The sequence below is a fragment of the Camelus bactrianus genome, chromosome 11, assembly GCF_048773025.1.
Source record: "Camelus bactrianus isolate YW-2024 breed Bactrian camel chromosome 11, ASM4877302v1, whole genome shotgun sequence".
In the NCBI taxonomy this organism is placed as follows: domain Eukaryota; kingdom Metazoa; phylum Chordata; class Mammalia; order Artiodactyla; family Camelidae; genus Camelus; species Camelus bactrianus.
Window position 1 is genome coordinate 79,942,541 of NC_133549.1, and position 19,731 is coordinate 79,962,271.

The following is a 19,731-nucleotide window of genomic DNA, read 5'->3' on the forward strand; positions in this document are numbered from 1 at the left end:
TAATGCTTGCTAATGATAGACCACAACAATAGTATTAAAACTTCACAGATTATATTTTTACTTTACCATTTCTCTGTGCCAAAGCCTGTGCCAGGTATAGGAGAGGCAGAGACGGTCATGACACTGCTCTGCCTCAGAGGTTCTTTACATGCAGTACTGGGACCAAGAGTAAAGAAACAGCCAAACTCAGGGCGACAAGGCCAGTACTAGGGTGCTCTACCACCAAGAGAGGAGCAGGGGGGTATCAGGAACCACTGAGCGCGCCTGGGGTCAGACGGGGGCTCAAAGAATGGTGAAACAGGAGTTCCCAAGTTCAAGGGAAGCAAAACAGGCTGTGATCAACTTCAGCAAGGAACCTGGTCTGATTCCCCCCATATATGCTTGTCTGGGAGCCCACAATGTGCCCCTGGGAATAAGGATTTGTGAGACATGCAGCTGGCACGCAGAAGCACACAGTCTAGCCCCACAGCCTCCCAGGCTGTGCTGTGCAAGGAGATGGGCAGTTTATCAGACACAGCAGGGGTGGGGGAGGAGGTTTGGGGGTACACGGCTGGGTAGATGTCTTGCTGGCGTATCTTTACGTGTTATCTGTACTCCTTGGCAGGCCCTTGCATGTCAGTGCCTCCCTACCTGCATTCACCAACCTCATTCAGGACTAGCAAGACTGCTAATAAATTCAGTTGCCATTGCGGGGAAAATAAGATGACTCGTTTAGGACTGAGTTCTTTCTTTATGGATATCCTTATCACACTTGGTCCATTTCAGGACAGAGGGAGTTCTTTATCTAAACTTCCACATCATCACCTAGATTGTGACCGTTTCTCCTTCAGCGGTTGGAAAAGCCTGGAAGATTTGGTCATGGCTAGGAGAGCTGTGCTCTGTGGTACTTCATGGATTTCTGCTGGAATTTGAAGGGTTGAAAGTTCATCAGGAAGGGCAGCACCTCAGCAGAGGCTCTGAGCCCGGAGGGCAAGCAGGGATCCAGCCCCCAGAAACATCAGCCTGGCTCGTTCTCAGCAGCTGGCCTGACTAGGGCTCGGAGGGCACCTGAGAAAGCTGCACAGAATTTTACTGTCGAGTGAGGTATTTTTGAGAAAATCAGCATTTGAGGCTGTTCCAGAAGGATACTTTCCAAGTGTTTAAATATTTAAGACAGATTGTTTCAATGTTTAAAGGAATGTAGATGTAATCACCATCTGACGGAGATAATGGGGTCTGGAGCATTCACCCCGATTTCTCTTAAGGAGCAGCACACTTTCCCAGTGCGGGCCCCAACCCACTTCCAGAGAAGTCAAGTCCAAGTTCTGGAAAGAAATCAGGTTTGTGAAATATGCCATAGTTTTCAAGGACAGTTTCTCCGAAGCACACTCAGTGAGGTCCTCCCAAGAGGGTGGAGATAATGAAATTCCGGGGCTCCAGCCCACACGGCTCTCAGCAATAGTTTGTGTGAAACTCTTCTAACTCGGCGTGTAACCTGTTTACCTACACCCGAGAGCTCGCTGGAGCCGGCAGGTGCTTGCAGCGTGAGGAGACAGTGTCACCCAGTGTCCTGGAAGTTAATCCAAGCATCATCCCATCACCAGCAAATCATGCAGTTCTGATATTCAATCTCCCAGATTTCTCATCATCCCAGAAGCAGTGGCAAAAACAGGTGCCTCTACTCTGGCCCTGCCCAGATGCCTCTGTGCCATTTCCAGTTCTATTTGTTCTCTTGTCTGTGGTCCAGCTGCTCTGGTTCTGCTCTGTAATATCCCCAGACCACCTGTTCTCCCCCTGAGTCCTCCTCATACCTTACAGATATACCTCATTCTGTGCTGTTTTTTTTTTTAAACACTAGTTAAAGCTCTTTGCAAGATGCCTTCCACCCCAGAAATGGCCTTTCTTTTAGTGTGCAAGAGGCTGTCCCATGCTCTTTCGGCTCTGGGGGCCAACAGGCTGTTTCCATTTCTTGCTCAGTCTCTATACATTCATTAAGATTTGGTCACAGCTCTTTCAGATATAAATATCAGAAAGTCAATTCAAACTAGCTTAGGCAATAAATGAAATGTTTTGTGTTACTGCAAGATCCAGGAGAAGATCAGGCTTCAGGAAGAGTTGGATCCAGGTATTCAAACTCTGTTCTAAGGAACCCATGTCCTCTCTTCCTCTTTCTTTTCGCTCTTTCACACACACACACACACACACACGCTCACACTAACACACACACACAGAGGTATGAGATTACTAATATGTTTGAGGCAGCAGGGCAGGTGAAGGAGAGCACGTGTGAGGCTGGAGTGAATTCATGCTCAGTTCCCCAGGCTGTACATCCTGGAACGAGACGGGGCTCCTGTGAAGGATGAGAAATCACAGAGGGACTGTTTTGTTGTTGAGTGGCCTGCCAGTAGGCTGTATCTGGCTCAGCTGCAGATACATCAGGTGCCTTTTCCTGATGCACACAAGGTTGCCCGGGATCAGGGGTGGGCAACCTTGAACATGTACACACCCACCTCTCTGCCGTCTTCCCTGTATGGGCCCTAGAGACCACCCATCCCCATCCCAGGGAATGATGCCCACTAGCCCATCCTACAGCCGTTCACCACCCCTGAAGCCAGGCCTGGGGTCAGCCGTCCAAGCACTGGGGACTGGAAGTAGGGAAGGGCTGGCTGCCAAGAGGAAAGTCTCAGTGATGCTACCCCAGAGTTTCTATTCTGCCGAGAATCATAGCTGCCTCTAACACACCAGCATCCGTGCCTCTCCATCCAGTGTGGCATTTGGCCCACTCAGGGTTTGAACTGAAAGAGGACCTCACCTTATGCAGAAACACGGGCGTTACAGCACACCTTGCAGGTGCAGGGACTCAGGACTTCAGTTTATTTGGTCATCTCACGTCCTCTGTCCTGGGGTGACCACACGTAGCCTTCTGTCACAGACTAAACAATCATTCATCTCTGAGGGACTGCGCCGCTGACACACATCTGTCTGGCTGCAGATATTCAAGACAACAAATTTGATTTGTCCTGTGATGAAGACTCAAGCAGCCGTGAATCTCAAGGCTGCATACGTGGAGATTGGGGTGAAAAGAACACTCTTAAAAGACTAATTTGAAGCCCCTGGGTGGACAACTGAACAGCTGGGGATTGTTCATCCTTTATGAAGCTCAAACACAGCAACAGTCTCCAAAGAGCTGAAATGTTTTCCCCAAACAAGTGTTCATTTCATATAACCAAATTCCTATAAAAGGCTTCAGATAGTCATTATTTTTCTGGAGTTTTCTATTAACCAATTGGCATTCTTGTAAAATGCAGTAACTATTTCACATGTGAATTTAAGAACTGTGGAGAAACAAAGCAATTTTGTTTTGAAGTAGGATCTTTATTCACAATAATAATACTAACTGATTAAGCTGGGTAAGGCAGCGTAATAAACTCCAGAAAATATTGTCTCACTTGATAGTTACATAAACCCATGGTTCTGTTATGGTGGTAATATTACTAACCAAATTTGACAGATGGGAAGCTGAGTCTCCTTTAGGTTAAACAGATAGTGAGGAGCAGAAATGTGGTGACGACCCAGGCTCATTGGACACCAAAGACCAGGTGCTGAGCACTATACCAGCTGTCCTGTTTTTGTGCGAATTGTCAAGTTCTGAGAACCATTTATCAATTCAGAATGGCCTGGATTTACAGGGTTTATCTAGATCTAAGTCTGTCAGTCTTTGAAGTAATACCAGCAGAAATCACAAGTTACTGGAATGATTGGAATCATACCAATGATTGGAATGATACAAAGTCCCCCGGAAAGAAGTTAAAGCATGCAGGCTTAAGCGAAGGTTCTGGAATCAGACAGACTGGGTTTTGATCTCAGCCCAGTCACCTGTTGGTCCTTGGGGAAGTCACTTCTCCTCTCTTAGACTTGGTTTTTCTTTCTTCCTTTCTTCCTTTCTAACACAGTGGTGATTTTTATTTTTATTTATTTATTTTTAATTTATTATTATTTTTTAATGAAGATCCTGGGGACTGAACCCAGGACCTTGTGCATGCTAAGCATATGCTCTGCCACTGAGCTATACCTTCCTCTCTAGATTTGGTTTCCTCATGAGGATAATAGAAAACATTTTCAAACACCAAGTTGCACTCATGGTGTCACCGTGTAGAGGAAATGAGAAAGAGTGAGTGTGGGGCTCAGCCTAATGCATGACAGTGCATTTCGTTCCTCTTGCCGCAAAGTTTATGAGGTCTGCTTCATGTTATTAAAACTGTCACCTTTCAGTTTTCTGAAAAATGAAAATGAAAATGTAGGGTGCACGCCATCAAATATTTAAATAATTGCAAAAGTTCATGCTGCAGACAAAGTTGATTCTGCTGTCCAGACTGAATTGGACTGTTTCCTTGACAGGTGAGGTACGGAACCTCAGCGTGGCATACAAATGCAGGTTAGGAGTGTTGACGTATCTTGTAGAAGGTGTGAGTTATACTTCAGCAGAAGGTGTAACAGTCAGGTGCCACCTGTGCGCACCATGAGGAGTTCATTGATACTAGGTGGGGTTATTTTAATTAATGTCAAAGGTTTTAGCTTCTGTGAGCATTCTCACCGCATCGCCAGTCTAGACACTAGAAGGAGTGTTTTCAGCGTCATTTTGAAGGGTAGGGGCCGTGGCAAAATTCCTGGTCCACTTGGAAGGGTAGGGCTGTGCTGAGGGTCTGTGTCCATCCTATCACTCTGATGAACAGCATGGGGACCTTAGGGACTCTGTGACCTGGCAGTCACATGGCTCTGAAGGCCAAAGGGCAGATGGTTTTCTCCTTCCCTGAGCTGAATTAAATGGCCTCCAAGCTGACAAATTGATTACTTCTCCTGGCCTGGTCCTGGCTCCAGAGAGTACGCTACCCCACCTGCAGGTGCTTGGGGCTACTTCTGGGGGTCATTTTCCTCAGTTATACGGGCCTTGGTCTGTTCACCCAGGAGGTTGGGGGCCAAGCCAGTGAAGAAATGTGTCTGGGGTGACACTGCACTTTTCTCCTTCCCAGAGGCGGAGATGTGACAACATCAAGGCAGCCACCGCCTGGGCCAGGATCCAGGAGCAGCTTTTTGGGGAGTTGGGCTTGTGGGGCCAGATGGCAGAAGCCACACCCTGCTCCCAGTGGGAACTGGACTGGCGAGAAGGGCCGGCTCGCATGAGGAAGCGCATCCGACGCTTGTCCCTGCTGGAGGCCCGGCGCCGAGAAAGGCTCAAGGTAAGGGTTAGACGAGACGAGACAAGGATGCTTCCCGGCAGGAAATGTTCACTTTAGCATCTGATGTTGTTTTCATCGAGAGTGCTTCGCATGGGCAGGTAGGAGCGAGAACATTTGCAATTGACCGTAGGAGAGCTGTACTGTGTTTCTGATGCTGCTTCCCAGAGGAAAAGAATGACTAGCTCCCAGGGTACAAGAAGGGATGCTGTAAGTACAGCCTGAATGAATGGAAGAAGGAGTTAGCGAGTGGTTCATATCTACACCGCTGACCCACTACCAGGCTGACAAACATAAAATTTAGGTAAAGTGATGTGGATGCTGTGTTTGGAAAGAGCCACGTGATGGCCACTGTCTGTTCACACAAGTTATGTGCCGTGGTGTGGTCATAACCAGCACCACCAAGGACATTACTGTGCAAGCAAATCCTGTTGTCTTAACTTAAAACATCTTGAACTCAGCTATTTCTGCAAGCTCGGGCCGGTGACCCACTTAGTCCAAATGACCCAGAAGCTGGATTGGATTCCCAGGCAACGGGAGCTGGGCAGTCTCTGGAAGTTTGCTGTAATGGAGCTTGGACTCTCTGTTGTCAGCCTTACATTTTTGCCTTTTAAAGGATAGAGAACCATCCTTGGGTTGGTAGTAGATATAGAAGAATCTGTTAATAGGATCTCGTGTCCTCATTGAACAATCGTGATTTAAGATATTCTAAAAAGTAGGTTTCTGAACACTGGAACGCAAGACATTTCCTTCTGCATCTGTCTAGAATTGCAAGGTTCTTCAGTGTGTAATGTCAGGTTTATAAAACCTAATGAAAAATTACATTTCACTTATTCAGTAGACACTTACATTTTTAATGTATTGTCAATAAATGGTGGTATATAGTACTTTTCCCTCAATACATTTCTTAGGAAATGGAGGCAGGAAAAATAAACCTGCCCATAATGCTGCTGACAAGGCCAAAGGCCAGCTATGGAACTGGTCTCTGGTCTTCTGGGCTGTCCAGCTCCAGACCCTGTCCCTGGTCCCCCTCTCCAGGGTGGCCTGTACCACAGACATCCAGGATGCTGTCAGTTCCCACCTGGCATCATCTTTAGTAATTACTGTAAATCCTACTTAATGGAAGATTGTGGGTTTTTTCCCCTTTGACTTAGGAACATTAATACTTAAATTTTATTGCAGTCCTCTAGGATTTGGCATTTGGCTTCCCTTTCGTCTGAGTCTTGAGTGTATGAGTGATTTGAAGGGGTCGTATGCATGTGTGTGTGTTTATGAATCTGTGGAATGGTTGGGTGGGGTACCCCAGATTCAATTTCTCTTTGGCTTTATTTCAGGAAAGCCAAGACAGAAATGGTGCTGTGTCTCAAATGAATGCTGAAAACCAAGGTATTCAGTTTTTCTATTTTTTATTTACTAGTTAAACCAATTCTTGGCTTTATTTAACATCCTCTTAAAGATATGAAGTTAATATATCATAGAAAGAGAACGCTGCACATCTCAAGTCATGAGTGCAAGGGCTTCTGTCTCTGGGCTCCCCAGAATGAAGAGGAACCCATCCAGGACACTCCGTTAGGGGAGGAATTTCTTACTTAGGTTTCAACAATCAGAATTTTTTTCAGGGAAACTATCAATTTGCAATATGAGGGAAACTTTAAAGGTGTCCCCCTCACCCCCACAAATTCAAATACATGTTCAGTATGTGACCCAGAACACTTAGGAGGAAAACAGTAAAATGTGTTAGAGCAAAAATGGGTGGAATAGATATTTAATACTTATGCTGAATTCTCTGATTATAGAAATGATGGAGATGATAGTCATTATTATTTCCCCAATTAAAAAAATGCTTTGAATCATTTTGGATGTTTATGCTTATGCTTTGTGTAATACTCATGGAGGAATTTGGTTGAGTCGATATGTTGAAAATCCTGTTTATTTTCAAGGGTCATTTTGTCCCGAACACATCCGAATGCGTCACACACACACACACACACACTCTCTCTCTCTCTCTGGCTTTCTCGCTCTCTTGCTCTCTCACTCTCTTTCAAATTTTGTGTTTCTACCAAAGACTCTGCCTTGTGCTTCAGACGCCCCCTGTCTGTGAGTTTCATTGTATCCTGAGCTGCAGCTAATACCATACTTTTACCCCAACGACAGCTTCCTGGAGCTGATCAGATGTGTGTGATTTAGTGTCTCAGCACCTGATTCTGTGTGAGCCTGCTGTCTCGTCAGTCTGCAGTAACAAAGCCCGCCCAGAAGTGAGGATCGTGAGCTCTGACCCCAGGTTGACTTGGGGGTGCCATTGTAGCACAGGACTTGGGATGACATTGTAATGCCTGTTTTGGGGTTTCTCTTCTTTCCACCACAAGCCCCCAAACCCCAGGTCAGAAGGAGAGTCTGCTTGCCCCGCCTCTGAGAGTGAGTGGCTGCAGTGGTAAAAATCACATGGACTAGGGCCATGGGCTGCTAAGTCCCCTCGCCCTCTTCATACAGAGCCCCTGGTCACTTGTGACCCCAAGCCTCTTCTGTGTCTCCAGCACGGACCCCCCAGCTCCCAGTAGGGAACTCAGTGGAGGAGAAGAGAGGGCTGTGATTCTCCAGCCTTCCTTCCTGGGTGCCTGTCTCTATGCAGTGTTTCTCTGCCTGGAGGAGAGCCTGTGATGGCTGTTGCTGTGAGCAGCGGGCACTTTCATTCATCCAGCTATGAGCCTCTCAGGTGGGAGGGGGGGTCAAAAACATGAGCATCTTGGCACAAAGAAAATGGCCAGTAGCACCCTGACTTTGCAGCCACGTGCATTGTGCTGCTTCGGGCAGGTGGACGCCCAGGACAGGGTGGAGGAGCAAGATCTGGGGACCCACGTAGGTATATGCCTAGCTGGCACCCAAATGCACATGTCCAGGAGCGCAGCCGCAGGAAGTGAGGCTCGATGTGCACACACATGATCGCAGCACCGGAGATTTTGGTCGTCAGGAAACAGAAACTAGTTGTATCTCTGAAAAATAGGAGATAGGCCGGATGATCATGGAAGATTTCTGCAAGAGATTATTACACAGCTGCTTAAGTTGCTTTCTAAGAACTTTGAACGGAATGGGAAATTACTCGTGGTGTAATCTTGAGCAAAAAATGTAGAAAAGAGAACCTATAAATTCAGCATTAATTCTTATCATGTCCAAAATTACATATGTGCGTGCACACACTTATATGTACAAAAAAGATGTCAGAAGTAAGCCAGACTGAGGCCGGTGAAGACACACAGCCTAGAGGTGGAAAGGTCAGCGTCAGGGCTCAGAGAGACTCGGTTCAGACTCCGCCTCTAGTTCTTAGTAGCTGTATGACCTTGAGCAAAACATTTAGCCTCTGTCCACTCCCTCACCTGTGAGTGAGGATGAAGTGGAATCTACAGCCTCGGTAGGACTAGAGGAGACATGTCCTTCAGGTTCCCAGCACAGGGAGTGCTCATCAAGTAGATGCTGCTGTTAGTAGCACCCTCTCTGGGGACATGGCTGATATTTACTTTATCTCTCCCAATTTTTGAATGTCTCCCAATTTCACATGCTTCCAGTTTTTTACAATAAGAAGATTAGTGCTTCTGTAATTAGAGGTTTCTGAGAAACTCATTCTTTTAATGGAGTTAACAAAATGTAGTTCAGAAAAAGCAATTCCCGGGTGACCCTGTAGGCAGTTGCCTTCCTGATTAATGGAGGTGAATTCTGAAACATAGCCTGGTGGTCACTGGAGAGCAGCCAGGCGCCGGGCTCACCTTCCAGAGGGCGTCAACCTGCAGGCGTGGTCACCGCACCACGGGGTCAGAAGGGTGTGTCCACTTTCGGAAACAGTGAGGGTCCTGCTGGGATCCACACCGTTCACAGCTGCCCTGAAACCCGACAGTTCCTCCCAGGGACTCGGGCCCAGGCTGCACACCATCCCTCGTGACTTCTGGCGGCTCAGGCTCAAACCCAGTGTCCCTTTCTGCTGCTGCAGATGAGCTGACAGCTAAGGAGGCTGAGAGCGAGGGAGAAGAGGCGACAGACTGCACCCAGCTGACCTTCTTCCCGGCCTTACACGAAAGTCTGCACTCCGAAGATTTCCTGGAGCTGTGCCGGGAAAGACAAGTCATTTTACAGGAGCTTCTGGATCATGAAAAGGTAACACAGCCTGTCACCATTATTCTTTAAAGATGCTCAGACATGGGAGAAGTAAGCTTTCTGCACTCACGTGGGAGGCGATATCTCCATTCACCATCAAAAAAAAAAAAAAAAATCAATGAGCAGAAACAACAGCGCGCTCCTAAACTCATGGTCCCAGAGCGAGGGTGCAAATGTCCATGCAGCCTGCATCAGGATGTTTGAAAGATGCAAGTCAAGCTAATGAACTGTTAAGTAAAATACATCCTAATGTCCCACACTGACCTTTACAAGTCAGGCTTCAAGTTTAGAATTCTTGGCCTTCCTGTCGTTCAGCAGCTTGGCCTCCTGCTCACAGCCTGACTACCCTGAGGGGTCCACCCCACAGCTTGAGTGAGGGGTCCTGGTGGGTGTGTTTGAATATCCTGACCCATTTGTCCCAGCTGTCCCCACACTCACCACCCTGATACCAGCTCCTCTAGGCCTCCACTCAGGCCTGGGGAAGCCCACTTGTGACACTGTCAGCCCTCAGAAGGGTGGACCCGGAGATGAAGTGTGCGTGGGCAGGAGGCAGGCTGGGCCAGTTAGCAGAGACTGGAGCTGGGTTGTGGGAGCCCAGGTGTGCACGTCCCCTTGGTATAACCGGAGGAGGGCTGGTGTGTCCTTTCCAGAGGCAGGTTCCTTGCAGAGACTCCTGGAGGGGGTTGGGTAGAAGGGCTGCCTTGAAGTGCATCGGCCAGATGGACAGTGGCAGAACTTTGGCCAAGCTGCTTAGCTGCTTTCAGATTTGGGTAACAGTTAAAGCGACGCAGTCCTGGAGCAGCTCCATCCTTACACCTGCTTAGCCCGCAGCTTTCAGACAGAGTGCACCTGCAAGTCCCCGACACACCTCTCCACCAGGCCTTCGCTCCTGCTGCTTCGGCTGCCTGCAGCGCTTTGCACGCTAGACTCCGGGCAGCTGACTCCCTGAAGCCCATCTTGACCAGTCCCCAGTCTGAGACTTGGAGAACTGGTCTCTCTCACATCGCTGTCTCCACTGCTCCCTTGCTCCCGGCACACAGGCTAACCTTCCTCACTTCACCTGTCAGCCTCTCTCACTGCACCCATACCCCTTAACGGAGGGACCCCCCCCGCCAGGTGCCTAACCACAGGCAGGCCCGGAGAAGCCATTCGGTAAATACTGGTGGATAATGATGTATTACATTCACATTCATTTTATTTCGATTACAGAAGTAATCCTGTGTGAAAGTTTAAAAAATGGATATCAAAACATACATATTTATATATGTGTGTATGTATATGCATAATGTCCAGCCCCTGAGTAATAACAGCTGGTGACCTCTTGGACATAGCATATATTAATACATTCATTTGGGTAAATGGATATTTAGTAAATGCCCACTCAATTGAAAACAGCTAAGAGATCAATGCTTTATTACTATAAAAACTCTTCTTTGCCTAATACCCTTAAAGGATCATATAAAGCAGTGATGCTGAGCAGGGGACAGTTCCCTGAGGGACATTTGCCAACGTTGGTTGGCATGACGTGGTGAGGAGGGGGTGCTGCTGGCATCTGGTGGGCTTGGGACGGCAGAATGTAATCACTTCGCCCCAAATGCCTGTAGTGCCAAGGTGAGAAGTCCTGCTATGAAGGATGCACGTTCAACAGATGATGGAGCCCCAGCCATCCCATCTACCTTCCTGATAGGATAAGGAAATATTGCATTATATGTCATCTGTCCCCATATCGGTTCTTTTTATTGTTTTGATAAGAAGGAAGCGATGCTTTGGTGTTATGTGGTATGTTAATTTTCTTTTGCTGCTGTGACAAATGATCACAAGCTTAGTGACTTAAAGCACTACACATTTATCCCAAAAGTCTGAGCACAGCATGGCTCAGCCAGGTTTTTGCTTAGAGTCTCACAGGGTTGAAACCAAGGTGTTCTTTCTCGAGGCTCTGGGAATGAACATGTTTCCAAACTCGTTCAGGTGTTGGCAGAATTCAGTTCCATGCTTCCATAGGACTGAGGTCCCTGGTTCTTTGCTGGCTGTCCGCCAGGGGTCATTCTCAGCTGCCAGAAGCCACCTACATCCCTTGCCTAGAGGTCCCCTTCCTGCAACTTCAAGCCAGCTACAAGTCATGGCCATCTCACCCTGTGGACTCTCTGACCCTCTTCTGCCTCGTCTCCCCTCTGCCTCTGGCTTCCATCATCTCTCCCACCAACTCTTCTAACTTCCTCTCTGTTGCTAAGGTCTCATGGGATTACACTGGACCCACCAGATAATCCAGAATAATCTCCTATTTTAAATTCCACTGATTTGCAATCTTAATTTCAAGCCCTTCAAGTAGCACCTTGTCTAGTATTTGATGGGATAACCAGGGACGAGGCTCCTGGGGGTACATCTTTGTCCCCAAATACTTCCTGCCATGTGTGGTATCATTCAGGGTCCACATCTCACCTAGTCCATGTCCTCACCTTCCACGAAGAGCTCTTCTGCAGATGACCTGACTCCCATGTTGTTTCCCAAGACTAGCCGGGTGGTTCCCGCCCTGACTGGGCTGGGCTGAGGGTGAGGTCTGGAGCTTAAAGTCCCAGCCAGAGCTAGTCCTGCCCGGCTGGTGCAGTTGGTACTCGCCTTTGGTGCTTGTCCTGGTCTCGGAGAGCCTTGTTTTTGCTAACTGTCCCACCCAGCAACTCAGGGGCCTTGCCAGGGGAGCCAGAGCCTGAAGCCCACAGGCGACTGACTTTCCCAGCCTCTGAGAGGCGGGCCAGGACCAGGAAGAGGCTGTTTTCCCATCCTCCACTGCCTTGTACTTAAACTTTGGTCCTTCTGGATCCCCACGTCACACAGTGGGAAGCTGTCAGAATGCCGCGTGTGGCTCATTGTGGTGGCAGGGACCCTAGGCTGTGCAGACAGGAGCATGTGAAACCCAGCATGGGCCGAGGCCTGAGCTGGCCTGTTTCCACTTAGTGCTGGGAGGGGCCGGCTTGGGTGGGAGGTGGGGGTCAAAGGAGTGTCAGCTCCCTGAAATGGGGGGCTGAGCAGCTGCAAGGAAAGGCAGTTCTTGACACTATCAAGACATCGTTCTTTGAGCAAGTTGTTTTGATTTCATTTCATTGAGTTGCGCTTGTTGCCTCTGACTTTGGTAAATTGAAAGAGAGATTGTCTCCTGACTCAGCCTGAGTTCTTGCAGGATCAGTGGAACCAAACCCCTAGGAATACCTGCTCCCTGGAGAAGCAGGTCTAGAAGAATGGCCAGGGCCAGCCGGGGACAGGCTTCCTGGTAGCAGGGTGGGCAGAGGCTCAAGCCTGGTCCCAGTCCTACCTCCACCGCTTACACTGTGTGTCCCTGCCCCAAACTCTGGCCCTGGCCCTGGGGGAGTGCTTGGTGGCTTGTGTCCACTGTTATCACCGTGACTGTGGCTCTTCTTTTAGTAGTCCCTTAGGATTTATTCTAAGAAGGAGGGAGGAGTGGGATATGAACCCTGGAACCTAAGCCATGGCCCCGAACAAGTGGGAAAGAGCCTGTCAGTGCAAATGAGGAAGAGCTCCTGTTCACACCCAGCCCTGGCCGCCTGCAGGATGCTCCTGGGAGCCGGTGAGGCTGGGAACGGCAGGGGCTGGGCTTGCGCTTGGTGAGTGCTTGGGCCAAATGGGACACGCCGGGTCTGAATGAGTCTCTTGTCTTACTGAGTTGGTGGAGGATGAGACAGAGGGTCAGAGTAGAGCCCATAAGAAACCTGACCAGCTGGAATAGGTCCCATCTAGGAGTTCTGTGCCCAGTACAAAAGCCAGTGTTTAGTGGGGAAGAGGGAAGTTGCTGGGTTTGGTACCTGGATGATGTGTGGTGAGGTCCCTGAATGTAAAGCACGAGGCAGGGAGGTGCAGAGGGAAGCAGGCCCTGGAACTTGAGGACATCCATGGGCTGGAAGAGCGAGCAGGGTCAGGTCTAGACTGAAGAACCCTTACTGGAGCAGGCCCTGCTGGCTGGTGGGGCAGATGGGACCTCGTGACCTGGCCGCCTTCCACTGCTTGCACCTCCATCAGCCAGCTCCTCAGGGCCCCGTGCCCACTGCTCACCGCTCCCCTGCAGCCAGAGGCCTCCTCCTCTCCTGGGTGAGCTGTGCTGGTGCGTCCATCCCACTCAGAGCCCCAGGACTGCCCAAAGCACTCTGCTCACGCCCCTGCCAGCATCCTCCTTATCGCTCGGCTTTGTGATTATTTCTGACTGTGATGTCTTTAAGGGCAGGGACAGACTGGAATTCATCCAAGTCTCTTCCTTCCATGGCACGTAGCATTTGTGCTTTGGAAAGATCTGGTGACCTGAAAGATCAGCAGGTGTGTCAGGGAGCCAGCCGAGTGTGCCGCGGGGAAGTGCAGGGGCTCAGGGCCCTGGGCAGCCTGCCCGCAGCAGTGACCCTGTCTGCTGTCAAACACCTCAGGACGCAGCCTGAGGAGTGGCACGCCGTGGCTGTGTGGGGAGCCCCTCTGGGAGCAGGTGAGGCGTGGCTGAGCAGAGGGCTGGCTGCCTTGCCAATCCACCACCACCAGGGAGGCAGGTGCCAGCAGCCTGTGCCCAAGAGGGCAGCCTGGCACAGGGCAAGTGCTCAGACTGGACTCAGAGCCTCATTCTGCTCTTTATCACTCTTATTGGCAAAAATGTCAACAGCGGGACATCTGGAGCCCCTGTTTTGGGTGCTCTTCATATAACATCTCCTTTAGTCTTATGAAGGCCCGTGAAGGAGGCTTTATCATTTCCATCCTGAAGATGGCAAAACCAGAGCCTGGGGGGCTACTAACTGCAATTGCTCGGATTTCGTCTCAGGCCTGTCTTGCTCCAGGTTCGTGTGGTTTTTCACTCTTTCTACTACTTCTCAATCCCTTATGTTGGGCCAGTTACATAAACTCTCCATCACCTTCAGCAACCTTCCCTACTGGGGCTTGGAGATTGGCTCCAGGCTCCCCTCTGCCTTCTTTGCAAACGTTCTGGTTAGTGCTGGTCCAGGCAGGCAGGCAGACCTCTGGGCTCCAGGGCATCCCCTCCCACCGTAACCTTAGTCCTTGTCTACTATACTCATTGTCAAGGACAGGCACTGAAAGTCAAGGATGGGAGGATTGCCGTGCTGACCCTAGGACCATGAACCTGTTCAAGCAAAGATATGGGAAGTTTGCCCCACAGCAGGTGTTTGTGTGCATGTGTGTGTGTGTAGATGATTATTTTCTGCATTTCCCCAGACTAATATTTTCTGCTTGTGTTGAGATATTTTATAGTGAGCACTGTGGTAGGCTGAGAGTTCCCCTAATTCAGATGTCTCCATAAGACCTTTTGGACCTTGGGCTTTTTCTAAGTGAAAGCAGCCCACAGCAGGGTGTGCACCCACACTCAGCAAACCCGGGGCACCTCCCTTCAGGTGGCCGTCACCTACAGTGGGCGGGCAGCCCCACAAGAGCCCTGGCCCCTCCTCCCCTGCTGTCTCAGGAGCACTTGCTTTTATGGCCTTTGCCACACGCAGTCCAGGAGACTCCAGGGCATAACCGCCTTCCAGACTTTTAGATGGCTCAGCCCAGACAGAGGCCTCTAGGGGATGCAGGCAGACCTGGCGCTCCGGGATGGCACCAGCTTAACTCATTTCTTTTCCTGAACATTGGATCTCTAATCGCCTCCAGCGATACCTGGGACTGTAATTACTCTGTGCCACTTTTGAGTCATTGATTAATGATTCCAGGAACCACAAACACATTTCTCTGCTACCAGCTCCATCTGATGTGAGGAGGGGTTTATTTAACGCATGTTAACTGCGGGCTTGCGTCAGCCGCTGTGCACTTGGGAATGGTCCCCTGTAACCCCTCCACGGAGCTGCTCTCAGAAGTGAGTCTCTGCTGGAAAAATGCGCTTCCAGACCCAGTCCAGAGTCAGAACTCACATGAGTTGTTTTTGCCGTTGCTGTTCCTTTTAATTACATGAACAATTAAATATTTATAATTTTTCATATAAACTTGATATAAAATATTAGTAGAAAAGAATCAGCTCAAAGGGAGATAGTTTTGCTCTGGACAGCAGGGTGCAGCTTCAAGCTCTTCTTAGGTGTTTTTAGCTGAGGTCATTTGTAGAAAGTGAAGAAGTGTGTCAACCTTTGCACGTAGTAACTTGCCCCCTAGGGTGAATCACCACGGCCGACTTTCTAAAATACAGAGCTGCATGTGTCATCACTATATAACACCTTCTGAGACTCTGTTCTGCAAACTTTGTGCACAAGGCCACTTGTGAGCTGGCCCTGTACCTCCCTCATCCTTACCCAAGCGTGCAGCACTTACACACCTGCCTTTGTACTCTGATTATACAGAACTACTTATAATCTCAAAGCATGTCCAACTGGCTCAAGATTTTGTGACTTGGGATGTTTGTCCGCAGTTTTTATCTTCTTAGCTCCTAACCCCAGCCTTGGGGGACACCGCCTTGGGGCCCACTTTTCTGATGTCACCCCTGCGCCCTCTCCCACCCCTGTCTGGGCCGGGCACTCTCCTCTGTGCCCCCAGAGTGCCTGTCGTTCCCCCCAGCCCCATGCTGTGCCAGGACAGTTGGCATTCTTCTGTCTCTCCTGTTAGACCACTTGCACCACGAAGATGTGCTTTATCTCCCCTTTTGCCTGCATGGGGCACACGCTAAACATTCGCACTTGCCTTTCAGTGACAGCAAAGGAATGAGTTATAGCGATTCGCTCACAGGAGACAGGACCTCATCTTTCAGAGCCTTGCTGGTGTCCAGGGGTCAGTTTCTCAGTGTATGGTCTTCGGATCGTCTGCTTCAGGATCATCTGGGCTGCCTGTTAAAATGCAGATCCCAGGGACCACTCCGCACTTGCTGAATCCGAGCATGTGGCAGTGTAACCTGGGACTGTGGACTTTAACAAGCCGCCTGGGCAATTCTCATACATACTAACTTTTTGAATAAATGTCTGGATCCACAAATCCAAGTTTTACAATATTCTGAGCATCCCTGGCTGGAAATGTGCTCCAACTTCCATCAGTCACCAAAGTGCGGATCCTTAGTCAACGCAGCTTGTGCTATGCGCTGTGCTTTGAGCAGTCCCGGGACTTGGAATCCTTTTCACATTACAAAGGATGGTAGTTTCCATCCTTTCCATCTGGTCTCCCTGAGCTGGCAGAGAAAGGCTGGAGGTCTGGCTATCTGCAGGCTCGCCTGTGGAAGTGGCACACGCAGGCAGGCAGGGGGCATCCCTGCTCCTTGTCTCCAGCTGAAAAGATGGGCTGCCGACAAGTCATCCACGCAGTGTAGTTCTTCGCAGATTTGCCAAGTTGGTGTGTGAAAAGCAGTATCTCCTTATTGTTTTAATATCCACTTACTTGATTACTCATGTGACTGAATACTGCAGCTAGAAGTGATCAATGTAGAAAAAAGACGCTTGAGTTCACAGGTAGCCAACATCAGTAGAAACAGGCTCTCTCTTCTTTCATACTTTCTCTCAGCGATCTGTGCTTTTTTGAAATATAAGAATACTCACCCCATGCACCAGAATAACAGAACGAATTGCTAGCAAGGTCTGCATGAGCAGATGTACGGAATGAAAGTGTGATACACTTGAGCAGGACTAACGCTTACTTTGAAGTAGATGTTGCATACAAGTATAAGAAAATGTACACATTAGCTGTATGACTGGGTACCTCATATGACAGCTCTGAATCTCCCTTTCTCCACCTGTAAAATTAGAGAGCATTTCATTAAATTGCAGATGGATAACGCTGGAGAAAATCTTTGGGAACCTCTAGTTGACCTCCCCATTTTGCAGATGTGCACACTGAGGCCTGCCTCTAGGAGATGACGCTGGCATGGGCTTCCACGGAATGTCCCGGCAAAATGTGGCCCTTCTAACTTCAGCTCTGGCGTTTTGGAATTTCCAGAAAATCTGTTCCTTGACATATACAGGACCAGGTGTGGCCACCCATCCGTGGTGTTAATATATCATGTAGCCAATTTGAAAAACATTCCACTTATGAAGCAGAAGTTCCATCCTTTTTAAAGTGATCGATAGACTCACATGGCGGGGGGGCATTTCTTAATCATGAGATAACTTGGTGATGGAGCCCTCCCAGGGCTAATTTAAATGGAAGAGCAGGTAATAGTTCACTTGGGTTCATTTTCCACTTTTTAAAATGCCATTCTTTTCTAGCAGAATCAATGTTTAAGCTATTAACCCAGCTCTCACCAGACATTTTTCTTGTGGTTTGGTTTATTCTGGTTGTTATTTAATTCTCCCCAAAGGAAAACACCAGGAGACCTTGGGAATATGCTGCAGCCCCTGCTGCTGGCACCACAGAGTTCGGGCAAGGGTGGGGCATGGCGGGGAGGGGAGAAGTTTAGGAGGTGCCCAGGCCGAGGCTGGTGCCCTGGCTTCACTTCTGACCTTGTTAACTTGAGGATGGAGTATCCTTCGTACGAGAGCATAAGAGAAAGCATATAGAGAGCTTGGCACAGGTGGCGTAAAGACGCCCCAGCAATGCTGGTGGGAGTGCAAACTAGTATCGCCTTGCAGGAGGGCAGCGTGGCAATAGATCAGAATTTAAAACGCGCACACGCTTGACGTGCAATTCTAGGAATCTAACCTACAGATTGAACTCACGTGTTTAGAGTGACGTATGCACAAGGATGGTCACTGCAGCATTGCTTGTACTGTCTCAAAACATTTGAAAACAAATGTTTTCATTTGGGGATGGGTCAAGTAAGTTGCAGTACATCCATGCAAGGGTCCGGTGTGCACCATTTAATAAAAATGAGACAATTGTATAAGAAGTGATTTGGGAGGGTCTTCTAGATGGGAGACCTATTGAGGGAAAAAAACTAGTTGAGGACCAGTCCTTACATGAATATGCCGTTTGTGTAAAAAAAGAGAAAACGTGTAAAACATGCTTATGTAGTCATAGACTCTCTTTGGGATGGTTGAACAAGGTTTGTTTGTGCAGGTTTCTGTTGGCCTGACTCCCTGTCTCTGGTGATAATATGCCTTCCCTCCTGGCAGAGGGGGTTTTGTCACATGGGGTTCATCTCCCGCTTTGGGGAAGAAAAGAGTAGGTGGGAGTGCCCGTCTTGTGCCTGCTGTGTTTCAAGGGTCTTTAACTCAATAATACTTATGCCAAAATAGCAGATTTGGGGGTGGCATATCCAGTGCCCTTCCACATTCTAAGGCAGTACTGGTGGTGGCCTCTGGGCACGGCTTCTAGGGAAGCTGGGGACACCACTCAGTTGCCTAAGCCCCAAAGTAGACATGTGTCCTCTGTCTTTCCTTTCAGTTTGTCTAGTAGCAGCTCCTATCGATGCTACCTGCTCTTGTTTAGATTCACCCACTTCTCCTCTTCCTCCCGCTTCCCTCCACCACCCCCATCCCATCCGCCAACCTCCCTCCCCAGGACACTGACTCAGCCACGTGACCGATCACCCTCCTGCCACTCTTAAGGCCCAGGAGCCAGTGTCACCTTTTAGAAGTGACCCCTCCTGCAGCTTTCTATTGCAACCAGAATAAAACCCAATGCCCTTACCAAAGCATCTAAGGCCCCCATGATCTGGGCACTCTGGCTTTCCAGTGCCACCTCAGCCACACTGACCTCTTCTTGCTCCCTGATCTGCCCTTCCTGCCTCGAGGCTCTGAGCTGGATGTTCCCTTTCCCCAAAATGTTCTTCTCCCAGCTTTTCCATGACTGCCCCATTCCACCCTTCAGCCTCAGGATTTGTCTAAAATAGCATCCTTTCTCTCTGCCTTATTATCACTGGCCTGTTCTTTTCCTCTCAGCACTTATCGCAGTTTGTAACAGTCTATCGGTTGACGTGTATTTCTACTCTCCATCCTCCCCCAGGAGGGGAGGATTCTTGTTCATCTTGTCTGTCCTTCGATCCCCAAAGCCTGGCTCAGGGCCTGGCATGTACTAGGTGCTGAATCCATGACTGTTGAACAGATGAACATCTGGATGAATGAATGAGGCTGGCAATGAGTCCATCTTAAGCTGTGACTGCAGGTGCTTTGGGGACCAATTCCTCTGATAAAGTTCAGGCAGGAGAGGCCGAGAGAGCCAGCTGCCTGCCGCAGGCTTAGGCTACAGGAACCACGACCCTCAGTGACTCCACACAGGAAAAATAGTTCAGTGACACCTTGTTCTGTATTGTAGTGGTTCATGCTTGTCTTGGAACATAACCTCAGTGAATCTTCACTTCCTGGCCTTGGCCCTCACTTTGACTAATCCCGTCTGATTCAGGGGCATGAGAACTGGTACCCAGGGCTTCTTTCGAGATTTCACCACTGCGGCCCCATCATTGCTCCCAAAGATGAGCAAGGAGCTTAGCTTCAATCCCAGGCTCTGCCAGTTACTCTGGTGAGATTCTTAT

At 49.1% G+C, this 19,731-nt stretch overlaps 1 protein-coding gene across 5 annotated transcripts in view; it reads left to right on the forward strand.

Annotated features, from left to right (window-relative positions):
- Positions 1 to 19,731, forward strand: part of WDFY4 (WDFY family member 4) — a 267,639-nt gene that overhangs the window by 175,609 nt on the left and 72,299 nt on the right. For all 5 annotated transcript variants that reach the window (XM_010963488.3, XM_045523018.2, XM_045523019.2 and 2 more), the window contains exons 41-43: positions 5,010 to 5,216; positions 6,548 to 6,599; positions 9,193 to 9,356. In XM_010963488.3, the coding sequence (XP_010961790.2) occupies positions 5,010 to 5,216; positions 6,548 to 6,599; positions 9,193 to 9,356 (423 nt within the window). The remainder of the gene's footprint in view (positions 1 to 5,009; positions 5,217 to 6,547; positions 6,600 to 9,192; positions 9,357 to 19,731) is intronic.